Raw genomic sequence first — 19,216 nt, 5'->3', positions numbered from 1 at the left:
AAAAATACACAGAAAATCTCTTTCTATATATATATATATATATATATATTCAGATTTCTTTTTAATTTGGGTTTAAGTAAAAAGTGAAAGCAAGGATGTTGCACTGATTTGTGTGGTTTAAAAAAAAAACTTAAAATAGAACTATTTTTATACTTTTTATTATTTTTATTGTATACTTTATTGTTTAAAATGGAACTATTTAAAAAGAAAAACAATTATAAAAAATGTAAATACAACAGAATGTGTACTTTTATTGTTATTTAATATTTATTTTTATATTTTCAGTTTAATTTTGGTGTTGAAGTAATTTGGTATTTTTATTAGCTTTTTTTTGTTGTTGTTGTTTTTTTATATTTCTATTTAGCCTTAAAACTTATTTCAGTTAGTTGCCAAGGCAACAGTTCGTTGTCATAGTTACTGATTTGATTTCATCTTTATGTTCAGGTGTGTTTGTCATTATCTCCCCTACTTCAGTTCAGTTCTCTTTGCGTTTCATTGTCGGGTCTCGTCTGCGTTATAGCTATTATTGGATTGCCTTTACCTCTGTTGGATTTACCCTGTTTGGATTAATTAATTGATCATCTCCATCTTAATGCGTGTTTACACAGCTAGTTGTGACAGTTTTTCATCTATTCTTTATATTTTAATTAATTTCAGCTTCATATCAGTTACAGAAAATTATATTTAATAGTTTAGTTTCAGTGTTTACCAGGGTTATTATCGTTAGATAAAACCATAGAAATATTTGTATTACATAAACATGAACTAAAGTAAAATATTTTGTCAGCTAGATATAAAAAGTTCAAACACTAAAATTACTAAAAGTAAGTTAAATAAAGCTATAAACTAAAACTTATTAAAAACAATATAGACATGTTTTTAAAAAAACAAAAACACACAACTAAAATTAAAAAGAAAAAATGAAAATAAAACCTATTTTACAATATTAGCCAAACCTATAATAATATATCGATACTAAAATAGCACTGGTTTGAACCAGAAGTCTTAAACTTCAGCATGCAATCACTCAAATCTATTTTATTCTGTGTTTCTCTGTCTGCAGCTTCTCCGTTCCTCAGTTTGAGTCTCTCATCATCGTCGGCACAAACAGTATTTCTGAACAGAGTCTCGCTGAACTCAACAAGAAAGTAAGAGCCTGACATGCTGCATCAACACTACTGCTGTTCCTGAAACCACGCCTTCTTTCTTTGCACATTTGGGCGCATTATGCAAATATTTCCACATAGTGGGGTAGATATGTGGGGGCGTGTTAGAACGAGCCGTTTTAGGGGGGCGTGGCAGAGTCTTAACTTTGATAAAGAATATTTCTTTGGTTTTGAGACTTTAGTCTTTGCAACTTCAGGGATCTTATCTATGCACAATCAGCTTGTAACACTCCAAAGAGAAAGGGAAACTTGAAATCGCATCATATGACCCCTTTAAACACAGCAATAAAGCCATTCATCAGCGGTTTCTCTGTGTGTCAGGATAATGAGATCGACGTGGTTGGAGTGGGGACTCATCTGGTCACATGCACGCGGCAGCCCTCTCTGGGGTGTGTATATAAGGTACAAAGACTGACCCAGTTGTGAAGTCAACACGGCATTAAAATTCACGCAACGTGCTTTATTAATGCATGCTGATGGTTGTATTACTCACTCACTGCAGCTGATAGAGGTCAGAGGTCGTCCCCGAATGAAGATGAGTGAAGATCCAGAGAAAAGCACGCTGCCGGGACGCAAGTCTGTCTATAGGCTTCTAGACGCAGATGGTCTGCATTTACTTTTAATTATATCTTAATATTTATTATATCTATTATATTATATTTTTGGTAACACTTTACAATAAGGTTCCATTTATTAACATTAGTTAACAATATTAAAAAATACATCTAAAGCTTTTATTAATCTTAGTTAATGTTGATTCCAACATTTACTAATACATTTTTAAAATGAAAACTAACAAGAGTTGTATTTTTATTAACTAACGTTAACAAAGATTAATAATTAAATACTCTTAACAAATGCATTACTCGTTGTTAGTTAATGCTATTTAATGCATTAAATATATATATGTAAAGTGTTACCATTATTTCTTTCTCTTTTTCAAATTTTTTTGTAATAATAATTTGAGCTTTATAGGGAATATTCACAATATTTTTTATGATAATGCTGGTAATATAAGCAACAATGTGAATATTGTGATGATTTTAATGTTTTTTTTAACATCTTAAAAAACATTTCAGAGCAAATATATAAATATTTGTGTCTGTATATATATTCTCATATGTATTATATTGATATATTCTCATATATAAAGAACAAAATTTCAGTCAGTCGAATTTTGCTATGACATACAGAGAGAGAATCTTGCAAAAAGGCTGAAAAATATCAATATTTCAATACAAATGTGATTGATTAAAATACTGATTAAATTTTTTTTTTTTGTAAATATAGTATATAACATTATATAATATTTATTTTGATTTTTAAGTGGAAAAAATAGCTTGGTGCACCTTTCGCAGGTTTGCCAGCACCATTAGCTGAATGTAGTTCGTATGAACGTCTGTTTGGCAGGTCATCCGCATATGGATCTGATCTGTCTGTCAGAAGAACCGGCTCCTAAAGCGGGCGTCTCGCTGAACTGCTTCCCTCTAGGACTGAACAAGACGCTTCAGACGGTCACACCGGCTCAAGTAACCAGTCTGCGTTTGGATGTCTTCACCTGTGGACAAGTAAACACTGACATTATCAGTCTGTGCTGCCATTGCGGACAAGTGGATGATATTAATATTTTTGATCCGTTTTAAAGGAATAGTTCACCCAAAAATGACAATGTGCTCACCCCTCAGAGCATCCAAGATGTAGATGAGTTTGTTTCTTCATCAGATTTGGAGAAATGTAGCATTGCATCACTTGCTCACTGCAAGTGAATGGGTGCCGTCAGAATGAGAGTCCAAACAGCTGATAAAAACATCACAATAATCCACAAGTAATCCACAGCACTCCAGTCCATCAGTTTACATCTGGAGAAGACAAAAGCTGAAACTGATCCAGCATTAAGACCTTTTTAACTTCAAACCGTTGCTTCCGGGCCGGTTAAAATCCATAATCCATAATAACGCTTCCTCCAGTGAAAAAGTGCATCTCCTGTTGTCTCTCACATCAAAATCCACACACATATTATTTGTTTAGAGCTGTTTTGGCGAGAAATACGGTACATTGAAAGTTTATTTTGAACTTTTAGGAACCCATCTGGATGCTATGAGCTCAAATTTACATATATTAAACTTATATTAAAAAACACAAAACTCCAATGTTGATTTCATGGCCTTTTCTAATTCAGATGTGTGTGTGATTGTGTGCACAGATCACATTCCCCCTAAACAGTGCATCAGAGAGTCGTGAGCGTGCACAGATGTCTCTGCAAACGCTGCATCCTCACCATAAGAGACTACAAGAGCCGCACGATTACACCGTGAGTTCACCATATCAGCAACTGGAATACATTTAGTACCTGAAAATGACATTTGCAGACTGAAAGTGTGTTTCTTAACATTGTCTTAAAGGTGGCTTTATCGGAGCGGCTGCACTCCCTGGTGTCTGATATCACAAAAGGAAACAGTAAAGGCAGCAACTTCCTGCTGTCGAACTAAAGCCAAGCCGAAACACAGCCCAGACCAAAGTCGGAAACATTACATCTAAAGGAAAAGGTGCCTTAAAATCCCTGGTTCCCTTTAAAGTCCTAATAACAGATTGAGCAATGCTGCTTGTTGTGGTCCAATAGCATGAACACATTCTCTGAGCAATTCTTTTGAATATGGTATTGGTTCCTCTTAGATTAACTAATAAAATAAGTGATGATGTAATGAAAATTATAATTTACTGTTAGTTTTACAACATAATAAAGTTATGTACAAAAGTGATTCATGACTATGTGTTTTGTCCTATAATCCTAACTGTAATGTGATCTACCTTCAAGTATTTTTTAATATAAAAAAAATAATAAAAAATTCAAAAATCTAGTGCTATATGATTTTAGTAAATGAAAAAATCTAGTACTCTTTGATATTAGTAAATTGTAAGTAAATAAATAGTACATTCTTAGTATATCAATTTGCATAGTAAATCTAATTTAATTTAATAAGGTAGCAGGCTATGTTTGTTGTTCATATCTGTTATTATTATAGTTTTTTTAAATTAGTTTTTATTTTTTTATATTTTTTATTTTAAATTTGTTGTGTTTTTGGTTTTATTAGTATTTTAAATGTCTATTTAGTTTTTTATTATTATTTCAGTTGTAGTGTTAGGGTGTTTAAATCCAATTATAACTGAAATAAAATAAAATGTAAAAAAAAAAAAAAAAAGTAACAGGCTATGTTTGTTGTTCATATCAATGTTATTTTAGTATCATTGTGATATTATAGTTTTTATTATTTTTAACTAGTTTTTCTTTTTATATATTTTTCTTAAATTTGTTTTGTGTTTTTGTCGGTTTAAATTTTTTTATTATTATTATTATTTCAGTTATAGTTTTAGGTATTTTAGTAAATCCAAATATAACTGAAATAAAATAAAATGTAATAAAATATAAAGTAACACGCTATGTCTGTTGTTCATATCAGTGTAATTTTCGTATCAATGTGATACTATTATAGTTTTTTTAATTTTTTTATTTGCTGTGTGTTTTTGTTGGTTTTATTCGTATTTTAAATGTCTATTTAGTTATTATTTCAGGTTTAGGTAATTTAATAAATCCAATTGTAACTGAAATAAAATAAAATGTAAAAATAAAATAACTTATTTTAATTACTTACTTTAAAGTGACAAAGGATTTTAGATTTAGTTAACTATAAAAATCCTGTATCATATCGTAATGTGTGGGTCTTTAAACGTTTTATATAGAGTTTTGGGTTTTAAACGGATAAATGTGTAACTACGGGTGCTTTGAAATATTTTAAAAACAATTTGATGAACGTTAGTCTTCAGATAAACACAAAAGCGTTATCGTGCCTCCGTGTTGCCAGGGGCAACAGTTATTTTTCCGCCCCAAATCGCCTTTATTCCCATCACCGCCACCTCATTGGACGATTCCCCCGTCAGTCGGCCGTATTTATCGAGCTGTGATTGGCCATCACATGTGTCACTCAGAAATAACGCGATTCTATTGGCTGAATCCCAAGGACGCGTTGCAAGAGATCACATTATGGAGATAAACAAATGTATTTAGACACGTACAGAGTTAAAGCTGTGTCTCGTGCGTATTAAATAAGTGGAAAACAGCCGTTAAAGTAGGGCGTTTAACGGATTCACGGTGACGTTTGCGCAGTTTCGTAACGTGCGCACGCGATCGTTTCTCGCGCTATTGTCCGCTGGCTTATTACAGGTGCAGTAATACAGGTGAGCTCGTGATGTCTGACTCCGGATCAGATGAGGACAGAGGCTCGACAGAGTCCGTCCGCAAGGTAGGTGGACTTTCAGAGCATACATGTTAATTTATTACGTACTGCTAAACAAAACAACAACGCAATAAGAAATAACAGGTTGAGGCGCTTACAAAAAAGTACCATGTTATTACCATGGTCTTTTAGACATTGTAGCCTATATGGTATTTGTACCATAATACACGCTTGCTATTTACATGGTATTGTTAAGCATTAAAAGAATAACATGGTAATGCCATGTTTTTAGACGGATACCATGATGACTTGTATATATATATATATATATATATACAGTATATACACACACACACTTTTTCATTAACTCAATATTTACATGGAGTTAATGAAAAAGTAGTATTGTTAAGTGTTAAGGTATAGAGAACAGAACAGAAGTGCAATGGTTAAATTCAAATGCTGAGAGAGGCAGTGAGATTAAATTCAAAATATGCACATTTCAGGCGATGACATGACCGGTGTGTGTGTGTGTTTTAGGGATGTGATCCTCTCGTCTCAACCCAGCGCAGCAAACTGCAGCAGCGGAGAGCTAAACTCAACCAGCAGATCAACCGAGAACTTCATCTGCGGACCGGAGCTGAAAATCTCTACAGGTATCAGTGTGTGCTAATATTGAAGTCAGACGTCAGAAAGAACTTTATTGCCAAGGAATTTGTTTTGGTGACAGAAGCTTCCAGTACACAGAGATTTCGTAACGTGCGCACGCGATCGTTTCTCGCGCTATTGTCCGCTGGCTTATTACAGGTGCAGTAATACAGGTGAGCTCGTGATGTCTGACTCCGGATCAGATGAGGACAGAGGCTCGACAGAGTCCGTCCGCAAGGTAGGTGGACTTTCAGAGCATACATGTTAATTTATTACGTACTGCTAAACAAAACAACAACGCAATAAGAAATAACAGGTTGAGGCGCTTACAAAAAAGTACCATGTTATTACCATAGTCTTTTAGACATTGTAGCCTATATGGTATTTGTACCATAATACACGCTTGCTATTTACATGGTATTGTTAAGCATTAAAAGAATAACATGGTAATGCCATGTTTTTAGACGGATACCATGATGACTTGCATTGAAAATGTATTTAAGTGCAAATAAATAATGCTAACACTTAACAATAAGGTTTAATTTATTATTTTATTTAACATGAACAATACTTGCACTGAATTTATTAATGTTAATCAATGGCAAGTTTAATATCTACTAATACATTTCTAAAATCAAACGTATCTGTTAAGATTAGTAAACGGACTGTGAACTAACATGAATATTTTTATTAACTAACATAAACAAAGGTTAATAAATGCTGTAAAATATGTTGTTAATGGTTATTTCATGTTAGTTAATGGATTAACTAATGTCAACAAATGAGACCTTCTTGTAAAATGTTACCAAATATGAGCAGATGCTGAATGCTGGATCGCCCTAAACCCAAGGACAGGATAAGTTCTTAAGGACGGAAGCTCAGTGGGGTCGTGAGTAGCCAGAACAATTTTAACTAACCCTCCATCTCTTCTGTCTTCCCTTCAGACAGATTGATCTGCTGCCCCAAGAACCAACCACAGAAGGAAGAAAGCAATACATATCCATGAGTTCCAAAGACGTCACTTCCGCTTTGCTCGCCGCCATATTTGTGTCCGACATGGCAAACACAGCACATCTAAACGAGACTGAAAAGAAACTATATTTAGAAAAAAATATAGATGAAAGAAATCCATTTTCCAAACCATGTCTGCAGTCTTTGTAGGTTTATCAAAGTGTATTTGGGTGAAGGAGCTCTGACTGCAAGTAGCATGAAGCTGTTGTTACAACAAACAAGAAAAATCAACTATGGATCATTCAAAATGGGAATCATTAGGGAAGCATCAGTGCTATTTTACATTTACTGCTAGAGGGCCAAAAATGACAGTGTAGCTTTAAGAAGGTAAATACAGTAAATTTTGATTTCTCTGCCGTGCATCATATTTGCTGAATGAAATCCAATACTTGTTTCTTACTAATTTTGTCCGTGCTGATTCCAAAAATTGTGTCTGTTTTGCTCACTTTCTTACAAAATATGATGCATTTCGTAGCATTTTTGCTTTCGACAACCATGTGTAAGGTGAAGAAGTCTTGTGTTACCCCTTAATCAGCACCACAAACACATGATTCCTGTCTGAATCTGAGCCAGATTACAACTTTGTTCAATTCTCAGCTCATTTTCACATGTATGAATGATTCTGAAGACATTATGCATGAATTCCATGCACTCGCACACACTCACGCGCACACACACACACACACACACTCACATGCTTCAATGAATGCATGTTACAGGGTTTCATTTGTTCATAACTGTGTGTGTGTTTGTAGGTATCAGACGTGTATTCTCTGGTTCTTCAGGCGATGTCAGTGCCGTTACTGAAGGACTACGTTCCTTTCTCCTGGATCTCTATGGTTCAGGTCAAAACGCATCATTTCAGAGCGCTGGCTCACTACTACACCGCTGCGGCGCTGTGTGACTGTTCAGGTGAACTACTGAACGTCTGTGTGTGTTTACTGACTGATGACTTCATGCATACATTACCAGTCAAACGTCTGCAGTGATTAAGATTTTTTTATGTTTTTGAAAGAAGTTATTTTTTTGCTCACCAGAGCTGCATTTATTTGATCAAAAATACAGTAAAATCAGTAATATTGTGAAATATTATTATAATTTATAATAGTAGTTTTCAATGTGATTATATTGTAAAATGTAGTTTATTTCTGTGATCAAGAAACATTTCTGATTATTATCAACGTAGAAAACTGATACGATACCATTCAAAAGTTAAGGGTAAGTAAGATTTACTAAAACATAAATAAATAAATAAATAATACTTTTATTTAGCAAGCATGCATTAAATTGTTCAAAAGTGGCAGTAAAGACATTTAGAATTTAGAATTTCAAATAAATGCTGTCTATTCATCAAAGAATCCTGAAAAATAAAATGCATCACAGTTTCCACAAAAATATTCAGCAGCACAACTGTTTTCAACATTGATAATAATCAGAAATGTTTCTTGAGCAGCAAATCAGCATATTAGAATGATTTCTGAAGATCATGTGACACTGAAGATTGGAGTAATGATGCTGAAAATACAGCTGCACATCACAGAAATAAATTACATTTTACAATATATTACAATAGAAAACAGCTATTTTAAATTGTAATAATATTTCACAATTTTTACGGTATTTACTATATTTATATCATTATATGCCCAAATAAATGCAGTAAGAGATTGGTAAGAGATTTCTGTCAAAAACAGTAATAGTATCATTTTTCTTTTGATAAAAAGTGAAAACGGGTCCCACAGACCCGAACACCATACAAGGGTTAATACAGTACATTGTGTCCTATTTTTATATATAAAATGTGTAATTTTTCTTACAAATTGCTAGCATAAAAATTATTAACAAGATAAAATGAAAACTATTGTGACAAACTCCTAAAATGAACTGAAAAACTCCTAGAACTTTAGTTTCAGGTTAATGAAGGATCCATGAAAAAACCAACGATAATGTCATCAAACAATGCATCAAACAAATGAGTCATTTTTGATCACAGGAATAAATGACATTTTAACACATATAACACATAGAAAACAGCTATTTTAAATTGTAATAATATTTCCCAATTGTACTGTTTTTACTGTATTTTTGATCAAATAAATGCAGCCTTGGTGAGCAGAAGAGACTTCCAAAAAGTTTAATTATTGCATACTTTTGACCAGTGGTATGTTTTTTGTTATTTTACCATCAAAACTGACCTGATCTACTTTCTTAAAACATGTTCCTGTCTGTATTGTGCTTGTCATTCTAAAGAAACAATCTTTTATAATGATCATTTTCATTAAAATTATCGACTGACCGATATTGCGTTTAACAGCTAACACAGGTATGCCTGATGAAGATGAGGATGAAGGTCGAGAGATTAAAGCTCTCATACAGATTCACACCAGATGACCAGACAAACTCGATCTCCAAGATCCGGAGCACAAACGGAGACTCGGTTTGTGTTTGTGGGATGTTTTCTGAACACAGATTTACAGTTTCATTGCAGGTGAAAATATACAAATGATTTTATTTCGTATTGAAGGTAAAGCTCATCTACGTAAAGCCATCATACGTCACGAGGAAGCCCTGCGTCTTCACGGCGTGTGTAAAATGCTTCGAAAGATGGACATCCTGCAGGAAGTTCTGTCACACGCTCGCTGGAGAAATACTCTGATATTGATCGGGAAGATGATTTCTGCGAGGTCGCAGAGGCTCCGGAAATCCAGTGTGAGTGTTATAATCGAGTTTAATAACTAACTTGCTTTGCTGTTGTTGACATACTACTATATTACTCAGAGCCAATTGGATTTTGAACACTGTTGCCAACTCTCGCAAGACAAATAAGCAACCGCAGCTTCAAAAACAAGCCCAATATTTTTTGATAATTTATTATCATCAATATAATTTATTATCAATTATTTATTACCAATAAATGAGCCCGCAACATATTAAACTGAAACTACCCTTTTATCTGAAAAGCTCTCCAATCTCCAATCACCTGTGAGCAGAATAGGATTGGAGAGATAGAAAAGGAGAAAAACACAGCTTCAAAGGGCAGCTGTAACGTAGCCACATATTTATAGCCTACTAAAATATTGGCTATTCCAACCAAATCTACTCTTAGTATTACTATAGGCCTACTTGTTTTTTGTTTACAGCCCGTGATAATTAATACATTACAAAAACATTGTAAAAATAAAAAATTAGGCTACCTTATAAAGGAAAAAAGTCCTCCCACTCCTCTACGTCTACTACTATCATCGCTTGGATTACAGCGTCACGCGCCTTCTTTTTGAAAGAAGAAGGAGGGGGCGGAATATTTGACAAATTACGCTACAGCACTTATATTTTTGCACTGATTGGCTATTAACTGTGAGCAGACTGAGTGTCAATCAGTGCATTGGAGAATACAGTGAACATAAATGAAAAGAAACTAAGTTGCTTGTCAGGTTTTCCTAACAAGCAATCATATTTTTTTTAAATAAGCCCAAAAAACCGCAACCTGGGATTTTTTCACGCAACTTTACAAAAAAAGAAGCCCAAAGTTGCGTATAATACGCGGACTTGGCAACTCTGATTTTGAATGCAGCTTCCAAAAGACAAAAAATAACTATAATATTTTGTCATATCATCAAAATGGCATTCATTTTCATATCATCAGCTGCTAAATTCAAATCTGCGTTCGCTGTCTGGCACTGAGCCAGATTGAGAGTGCCTGAACTAGACTGTCAGTGAAAATGTTCTTTGATAATGTAAATGTTCTTTGCTCTCTTTCTGTACAATGAAAGTATTATGATTAGTAGTCTAACTTACAATATTTTTATTCACATTAACTTTCAATGTTAAATTCACATTAAATATAAAGTCAGTCGTATTAAAACTATGTTATGGCATGACACCCATATCTGTTATTTATATAAACAGACAGGTTTCTATGCATAGTTAATAGACTACATTATTAGGCTACTTTGACCATCGCCCACTATAGATCAACAATCTATAAAGCTGAGAATCAAGATATTTCATGATATAGTTAATGCGTTTGGGAATGTTTCGAATAAAAAGGAAAAAATAAATAAAACATAAGAACATAAGTGCTATTGTGGCTGCTGTGTGTCACATGACGACCCCGATATATATATAACCTAATAAACCACTAAAATTACTAAAACCTAAACAAATATTATAAGTAAAATTGAAAACATAAAAATAAAAACCAATTCAAACTTTTAATAAAAACTATACTAGCATCTCAGTAATACTAAATAACACTGCTCTGCTTTATGCAGTATGTATTCTGTGCACTGTATGCTGATATTTTGTACATAATGCAGTACACTTGACTTTACCCTCATTGCTAGTGTGATAATTGAACTAGAAGTGGTTACAGTAACATTTTTGGCTGTATTTGTAATTGAATACTGCACTGCGGAGTACATACTAAATGCAGCTATTTGTTTTTGACAAATATTGTGGTAAAACAGCATGCATGAAGTAACATTTCAAACAATAGTATGTTGTCATATGACATTGTTAACATGTTCAATGCAACATTATCTTTCTTTTTTTTTTTATTACATTTTTGTTTAAAATGAAAAAAAAAGTTTTTGCAGTGAAGAAAAAGATGCTAAAAATCACAGATGTAATTATTTTCTGCTATAGACATGGAGGATCAAGTCAAGTGCATTGCATTGTGGGATAAAGTATTTCACGCATAAATGTATATATTCTAAGCGGTGTTATTTTAGTATCCTTGAGATACTATTATAGTTATTTTTGTATATTTTCCATTTCACTTTAATTTTAAAGTTTCAGCAATTTTGTTGTGTTTCTGTCATTTAAATACATTTTTTATTTTTTAAATATGTCTATACAGTTATTTTGGTACATCAAGTTAGACTAAATGAAAATGAGAAACGTTTCTTTGGCAACTAGCTGAAATAAAATAAGTTTAAGTTGTTTTTAATATAATTTTATTTCAGTTAATGTTTATTTTATTTAAAGTAACAAAAAAAAGTTTTTTATGGTTTTCATTTTTCAACATAGCTGTTGTGTCTTGACATGACCTCTGACCTCTGACCTGTCTCCTACAGCTCACACACAGCAGAAGCCTGATATCAAAACTCCTGACTTCAGTGGCGTCAGAGTGACTGATATTTTCCACCTACTGGTAAATGCTCACATTCACACAAACGCTCTGTAAATGTAACAGAGACCTACAATAATGTACAGTATTTGAAAAATAATGTGTTTTTTGAACATTAAAGCATGTCAACATATTCTGTTACACCAAATACACAAAATAATGATCTTTTAAAAAGCATCATATGACCCCTTTAATGTTCACCTCTGTTCTGCGTGCGAAGGGGCCGCTGTCGGTGTTTTCTGCTCAAAATCGCTGGGTGCGGCGGCACGCGTGTTTGGTTCGAGGAGAGGCGGGGCTTGGGCTTACGCTTCGAGGTGATTCGCCGGTTCTGGTTGCCGGGGGGATGCGCTTGCGGTAAGAGACAGCATTAGAGACAGTAACATTTCAAATGCTTGTTATACCGCACACATTATGCATCACATTATGAGCGTGTGTTTTAGGAGGCGGGACTCCGTGAGGGCGATTATATCGTGGCTGTGAACGGTGCAGACTGCAGGTGGGCCGAACACGCGGAGGTCGTTCACGCGCTGAAGAGCTGCACAGAGAGAGGACCAGAGCTGGACGTCATCACTCTACAGTCACACGAGGTACAGGCTTGTGCACATGTTAAAAAATAAAGTCTTACATATGAAATAATAGCTAAAAGATCTATTTTTGGAAATGGAACAGTTTATTGAATCTATTTTTTTAATAAATTTTTTTGTTGTTGAGTATCATATGATACATCAGGCTTTTATGGCTCATATAGTTTGATATAGTGAGAATATTGAGGAAAAAACAGCTCAATTTTATTCAGAGACTCAAACTGAGCAGAAAAATGCAATTTGGTGCAGATGCTGATATTTATATGTAATGTAAACCAATGAGATCTTTATAGCAGTACAGCAGATACTGACATTAAATTATATAAATATCAGTCGTCACTCTATATCTCCAATAATATGTCTTAGTAAGATAGCTTTATGGGGTTAAAGGGAAATGTTTACTTTTGTGATTCATGTTTGTGGTCTAATTGTGAAAGATTAAAAAAATGTTGGACTATTTACACTACATTTTTATTTATTCATTGTTAATCGTGCTACCTCATTTGTTTATTTTAATGTTGCATTCGATTTTTCAATATATATGCAGATATGCAAATTAGGCAACCGTGAAAACACCCACACAGAATTAATGCTAATCACAATTTGCATGTGAGGACTGCATCCTATTTAAAGAAATATGCTCATACAATGGTTAAAACACAGGGAAGATTCAAGTGCATGTAAAACAGTGACTTTATAGCCAAACACCCTACCATTGTGAATCGAAACTAAAATTGAGCTGACATATCGAACACTAAAGTGGTGTAAATTAGTTTTTTTTTTAAATAGCCTTGAAGCTAGATTAAATTCATATGATTTAAAGCAGTAAATAATGATTCCATAGGTTGAAAGGAGGACGAACCTCTCGCCTACCGGTGAGAAAGAGTGTCAGTCGGGCAGCCAGAGGAAAGCGGGCCGGGAATACAAACGCGGATCCTCGTCTCTGTGGAACTGGAGTTTGAGGAGCGGCGGCGTCACCAAGAGACTCGGAAGCACATTCAGTCTTTCCTTCAGTAACTTCAGAGAGAGCGAATCCATGTTCTGAAAGCACACGAGGAAAAGAAAGGAAAGAGAAGAAAATCACTATTTTACTCAGTAGAGCACAATTATCAGAGCAGAGCTGAATGAAAGTTAGCTGGTTTAGATGAACGTTCTGGCTCAATTCTACGTAGGAAATTTACAAAATATCTTCATGGAACATGATCTTTACTTAATATCCTAATGATATTTGGCATAAAATAAAAATCTATAATTTTGACCCATACAATGTATTTTTGGCTATTGCTACAAATATACCCCAGCGACTTAAGACATATGTCAGTGGATTTTGATGTGAGACACAACAGGAGATGAACTTTTTCTCTGGAGGAAGAGTTATTATGGATTACGGACTCGTATTTTAGCAGGAAGCAATGGTTTACAGTTAAAAACACCTTAGACCTGGTTTCACAGACAGAGCTTAGACTAAGCCAGGATTAAGCACTAGTTTAATTAGGACGTTTAAGTAATTTTTATAAACATGCCTTAGAAAAAAACATTGCTGGTGTGCATCTTGAGACAAAACAAGGGCACTGACATATGTTAAGATCAATCAGTGCAAGTTTCTTTCAGCTGAAACAGCTCAGACTTACATTTTAGTCTGGGACTAGGCTTAAGCTTTGTCTGTGAAACTGGGGGTTTATTATGGATTTCTTACAAACACGCAGCTTTTGTCTTCTCCAGATGTTCACTGCTGGACTGGAGTGCTGTGAGACACAACAGGAGATGAACTTTTTCTCTGGAGGAAGAGTTATTATGGATTACGGACTCGTATTTTAGCAGGAAGCAATGGTTTACAGTTAAAAACACCTTAGACCTGGTTTCACAGACAGAGCTTAGACTAAGCCAGGATTAAGCACTAGTTTAATTAGGACGTTTAAGTAATTTTTATAAACATGCCTTAGAAAAAAACATTGCTGGTGTGCATCTTGAGACAAAACAAGGGCACTGACATATGTTAAGATCAATCAGTGCAAGTTTCTTTCAGTTGAAACAGCTCAGACTTACATTTTAGTCTGGGACTAGGCTTAAGCTTTGTCTGTGAAACTGGGGGTATATGATGGATTTCTTACAAACATGCAGCTTTTGTCTTCTCCAGATGTTCACTGCTGGACTGGAGTGCTGTGGATTACTTGTGGATTATTGTGATGTTTTTATCAGCTGTTTGGACTCTCATTCTGACGGCACCCATTCACTTGCAGTGAGCAAGTGATGCAATGCTACATTTCTCCAAATCTGATGAAGAAACAAACTCATCTACATCTTGGTTGGCCTGAGGGTGAGGAAATGTTAAGCAAATGTTCATTTTTGGGTGAACTGTTCCTTTAAGAATGTATTTTTGCACAGAAAATGATGATGGGTTTATTACGTCTGTTTTTTGCATGTATATTTTATGTTTATTAGTTGTTGTCAGAAGCAATTTGTTTCCCAGCATTCCCGCTGCACTCTGCCTTGTTGATTTAAAACCGCATATCCTGTGCAGGCCTCTTTATCATGACAAATAAATCAAGTTTTTCATTTAAATGCACATGTAAAAATATCATTCTGATATCGTGCTCATTTATATCCATAATAGTGAACTCTAGTGAGAAGGCAGTTTGAACCTTTTAATAAATAGGCAACAATTTAAATACCTAGAATCTCAAATAAACTCCTTGTACCACACCTTGTATATTCCTCACAAATACTCCGGCTGCTGGATTTTCGGGATGAAATCGTGCTCATTTAGTGTAATCCTAATAATGATGTTTAAAGAAAAGTGTGTTTGGGAGTCAATGACATTCAAGTCTTGAACCAGAAGCTCTCAGGATGACATTTATAAGGAAGTATTCTAACAGCTGACTCTTGTGCATTGGGGATTGCAGGAATGAATATGCAGTAAACAATGATGAAATATGGGCTATTGCTGCCAAATGTGTTTGGATTCTACTCTGAGTGGCTCCCCAGACCACACGACTGCACTGGGAAATGAGACGGCTCAAATCTGGACAGTTTCAAATCTATTACAATAGGCAAGGCCAATTAAAGTAACGCAGCAGACAGATGATGTCTGAGAATGGTGCTCAAACAAAAGTGTGTTTTTTAACCTGATGAATTTGTCTTACGTAATTAGTGTATCTAGCCATCAGGTTCTGAGGCTGTAATCAGTGACTTCACCACTAGAGAGCAGCATTAGGATGCACTTTGACATGAAAAATTCAACATGCACACAGTTCTGTTCATGAGGGACTTGGTCAATGCAATGCCAACATCTCCTCTACCTATGCATATAAATGTGCATAATTAAATAATTGCTTAAAAAAAGAATTGATCAATTGCACAAGAATCACTAACAATGCATTTGCAGATAAAACTCTATTATTAAGACAGTCAGGATTAGGCCATAGTTCAATTAGGACATTTAAGTAATTTTTATAAACATGCCTTGAAAAAAACATTGCTGGTGTGCATCTTGAGACAAAACAAGGGCACTGACATATGTTAAGATCAATCAGTGCAAGTTTCTTTCAGCTGAAACAGCTCAGACTTACATTTTAGTCTGGGACTAGGCTTAAGCTTTGTCTGTGAAACTGGGGGTATATGATGGATTTCTTACAAACATGCAGCTTTTGTCTTCTCCAGATGTTCACTGCTGGACTGGAGTGCTGTGGATTACTTGTGGATTATTGTGATGTTTTTATCAGCTGTTTGGACTCTCATTCTGACGGCACCCATTCACTTGCAGTGAGCAAGTGATGCAATGCTACATTTCTCCAAATCTGATGAAGAAACAAACTCATCTACATCTTGGTTGGCCTGAGGGTGAGGAAATGTTAAGCAAATGTTCATTTTTGGGTGAACTGTTCCTTTAAGAATGTATTTTTGCACAGAAAATGATGATGGGTTTATTACGTCTGTTTTTTGCATGTATATTTTATGTTTATTTAGTTGTTGTCAGAAGCAATTTGTTTCCCAGCATTCCCGCTGCACTCTGCCTTGTTGATTTAAAACCGCATATCCTGTGCAGGCCTCTTTATCATGACAAATAAATCAAGTTTTTCATTTAAATGCACATGTAAAAATATCATTCTGATATCGTGCTCATTTATATCCATAATAGTGAACTCTAGTGAGAAGGCAGTTTGAACCTTTTAATAAATAGGCAACAATTTAAATACCTAGAATCTCAAATAAACTCCTTGTACCACACCTTGTATATTCCTCACAAATACTCCGGCTGCTGGATTTTCGGGATGAAATCGTGCTCATTTAGTGTAATCCTAATAATGATGTTTAAAGAAAAGTGTGTTTGGGAGTCAATGACATTCAAGTCTTGAACCAGAAGCTCTCAGGATGACATTTATAAGGAAGTATTCTAACAGCTGACTCTTGTGCATTGGGGATTGCAGGAATGAATATGCAGTAAACAATGATGAAATATGGGCTATTGCTGCCAAATGTGTTTGGATTCTACTCTGAGTGGCTCCCCAGACACACGCCTGCACTGGGAAATGAGACGGCTCAAATCTGGACAGTTTCAAGTCTATTAGAACAGACGAGGCCAATTCAAGTAACACAGCAGGCAGATGATGTCTGAGAATGTTGCCCAAACTAAAGTGTTTTTAACCTGATGAATTTGTTGTAAGAATTAATTAGTGCATTAAACCATTGGGTTCTGAGGCTGTAATCAGTGACTTCACCACTAGAGAGCAGCATTAGGATGCACTTTGACATGAAAAATTCAACATGCACACAGTTCTGTTCATGAGGGACTTGGTCAATGCAATGCCAACATCTCCTCTACCTATGCATATAAATGTGCATAATTAAATAATTGCTTAAAAAAAGAATTGATCAATTGCACAAGAATCACTAACAATGCATTTGCAGATAAAACTCTATTATTAAGACTTTATTATTTAGTCATGGTCATTTTATGATAGCACTTTTTTCTGTTTTATAATTTTAAAAGTAATATTTGGCTACTGTAATAGGTCGTTTTTATAGAAATATTAAGTTTATTTTAGATTATTCATGCATTATTCTGAAAAAAAATATTTCTGATACTTTTTTTTAAATAGAATAATATAAAACGTAATGCATGGAAATATCAGTCAAACATGTTTTATTAAGAAATTGTTATATAAAAATGAGAAAATGCATATTAGGCCTACTTGTTATTGTTTAATAAAAATCACAAGATTTTTAAGTATTATTTGACTACTGTATAGGTTTTTTTTTATTACATTATTCAAAAAACATTTGACTTGTTCATTTCTTTTTTTTTTCTTCAAATATATAAAAGAAAAGTTCATATAAAGAAATTGATGCATAATTACATAAAAAGAATATATAACTTTTATTTTATATACATTTATTTTTAGGCATTTTTAAATCTTTTAACCCATGCTTTAAACACACACTTACGCTCATTCATATTTCATCAGAGCAAGGATCATTGGAAATGATCACTTCATCTTTAAGATGCGTTCCTTCCATTAAACGTCGCGTTATTGCACTAATTCATCACGCGTTTGGGATCATGAACGCAGGCTTATGTTCCAGAGCTGCACAAGCATCTGGCTTCCTTCAAGAGTGATGACTAAGTAAACAAGTGCACAATCGATCACCGCGGACCATTAAGGGGCCTAACCGGGCCAGCAGGAGCTCTGTGGGTGAATCTTCTGTCGCTGGAGTGTCAGCTGGATCTCCGACAGACTCGCTGTTATTTAACACGGCGCTTTTGATTTAACCTCGTGTATATTGAAGAGAAGAGTAAGTGGCACGTCTGGATTCCTTTCCGCACAAAAGGCCAAAGACTTCAGCCTGCGCCGCTCATGTAAACACAAGGACTCAGACTGGACCGATATCAGCCCTTCTGTTCTGACATTAGTAGCATCGACGATCAGAAAAATCTACTCATTGGATAGTTCCTGTAAATTCTGGGGAAAATATTGTGTAAATAAAAAAAGTTTCATCTCATATGCTATGATTACATTGTATTATTTATATAGGCTAGTGGATGTCCTTTCTTTATTGGTATGAGTCACTGGAAAAAAAAAACTGGTTAAGGATGCATTAAACCATTATATTCAGCTTATTTTTTCTGTTAATGTCGAGACTCCCGATTCATTAGCCGCTATCGGTAAATAACACGAAGTGCAGTAAACTCTCTCGTTAAAAATAAGGTGGATTAATACAGACTTTTTGTTTTTTAATCAGGGGGATAGTCTGAGCTGACTGTAGTTCTTAGGTCTGTAAAAAGTCTCGTGTAGAGCATCCTCACTAAAGCGGAGTTCGAACCTGTGACCCTCTGCTCTCCAAAAAAACTATTTTTGTTCATTATATACAGGCATATGTGGAAACGCCAAAATATATATTTATATATGAATAAATATGAATATAGGCTATAACACAAGTGAGGTAACCATA

At 34.6% G+C, this 19,216-nt stretch overlaps 1 protein-coding gene and 1 pseudogene across 1 annotated transcript in view; both read left to right on the top strand.

The window, feature by feature from the left end:
• LOC107728101 (nicotinate phosphoribosyltransferase-like) overlaps positions 1-3,895 on the top strand; it is a 7,450-nt gene extending 3,555 nt beyond the window's left edge. Inside the window, exons 5-11 of the mRNA XM_016538181.1 lie at positions 445-545; positions 1,017-1,148; positions 1,488-1,568; positions 1,669-1,771; positions 2,577-2,734; positions 3,370-3,477; positions 3,569-3,895. Of these exons, the coding sequence (XP_016393667.1) occupies positions 445-545; positions 1,017-1,148; positions 1,488-1,568; positions 1,669-1,771; positions 2,577-2,734; positions 3,370-3,477; positions 3,569-3,655 (770 nt within the window). The 3' untranslated portion in view covers positions 3,656-3,895. The remainder of the gene's footprint in view (positions 1-444; positions 546-1,016; positions 1,149-1,487; positions 1,569-1,668; positions 1,772-2,576; positions 2,735-3,369; positions 3,478-3,568) is intronic.
• A 2,332-nt stretch (positions 3,896-6,227) lies between these two features.
• On the top strand, positions 6,228-13,835 carry LOC107728100 (rhophilin-1-like; annotated as a pseudogene).
• Positions 13,836-19,216: the final 5,381 nt, after the last annotated feature.

Source organism: Sinocyclocheilus rhinocerous, unplaced genomic scaffold (assembly GCF_001515625.1).
Source record: "Sinocyclocheilus rhinocerous isolate Xijiao unplaced genomic scaffold, SAMN03320098_v1.1 scaffold936, whole genome shotgun sequence".
Taxonomy (NCBI): Eukaryota; Metazoa; Chordata; class Actinopteri; order Cypriniformes; family Cyprinidae; genus Sinocyclocheilus; species Sinocyclocheilus rhinocerous.
This window is presented reverse-complemented; position numbering and strand designations above follow the sequence as displayed.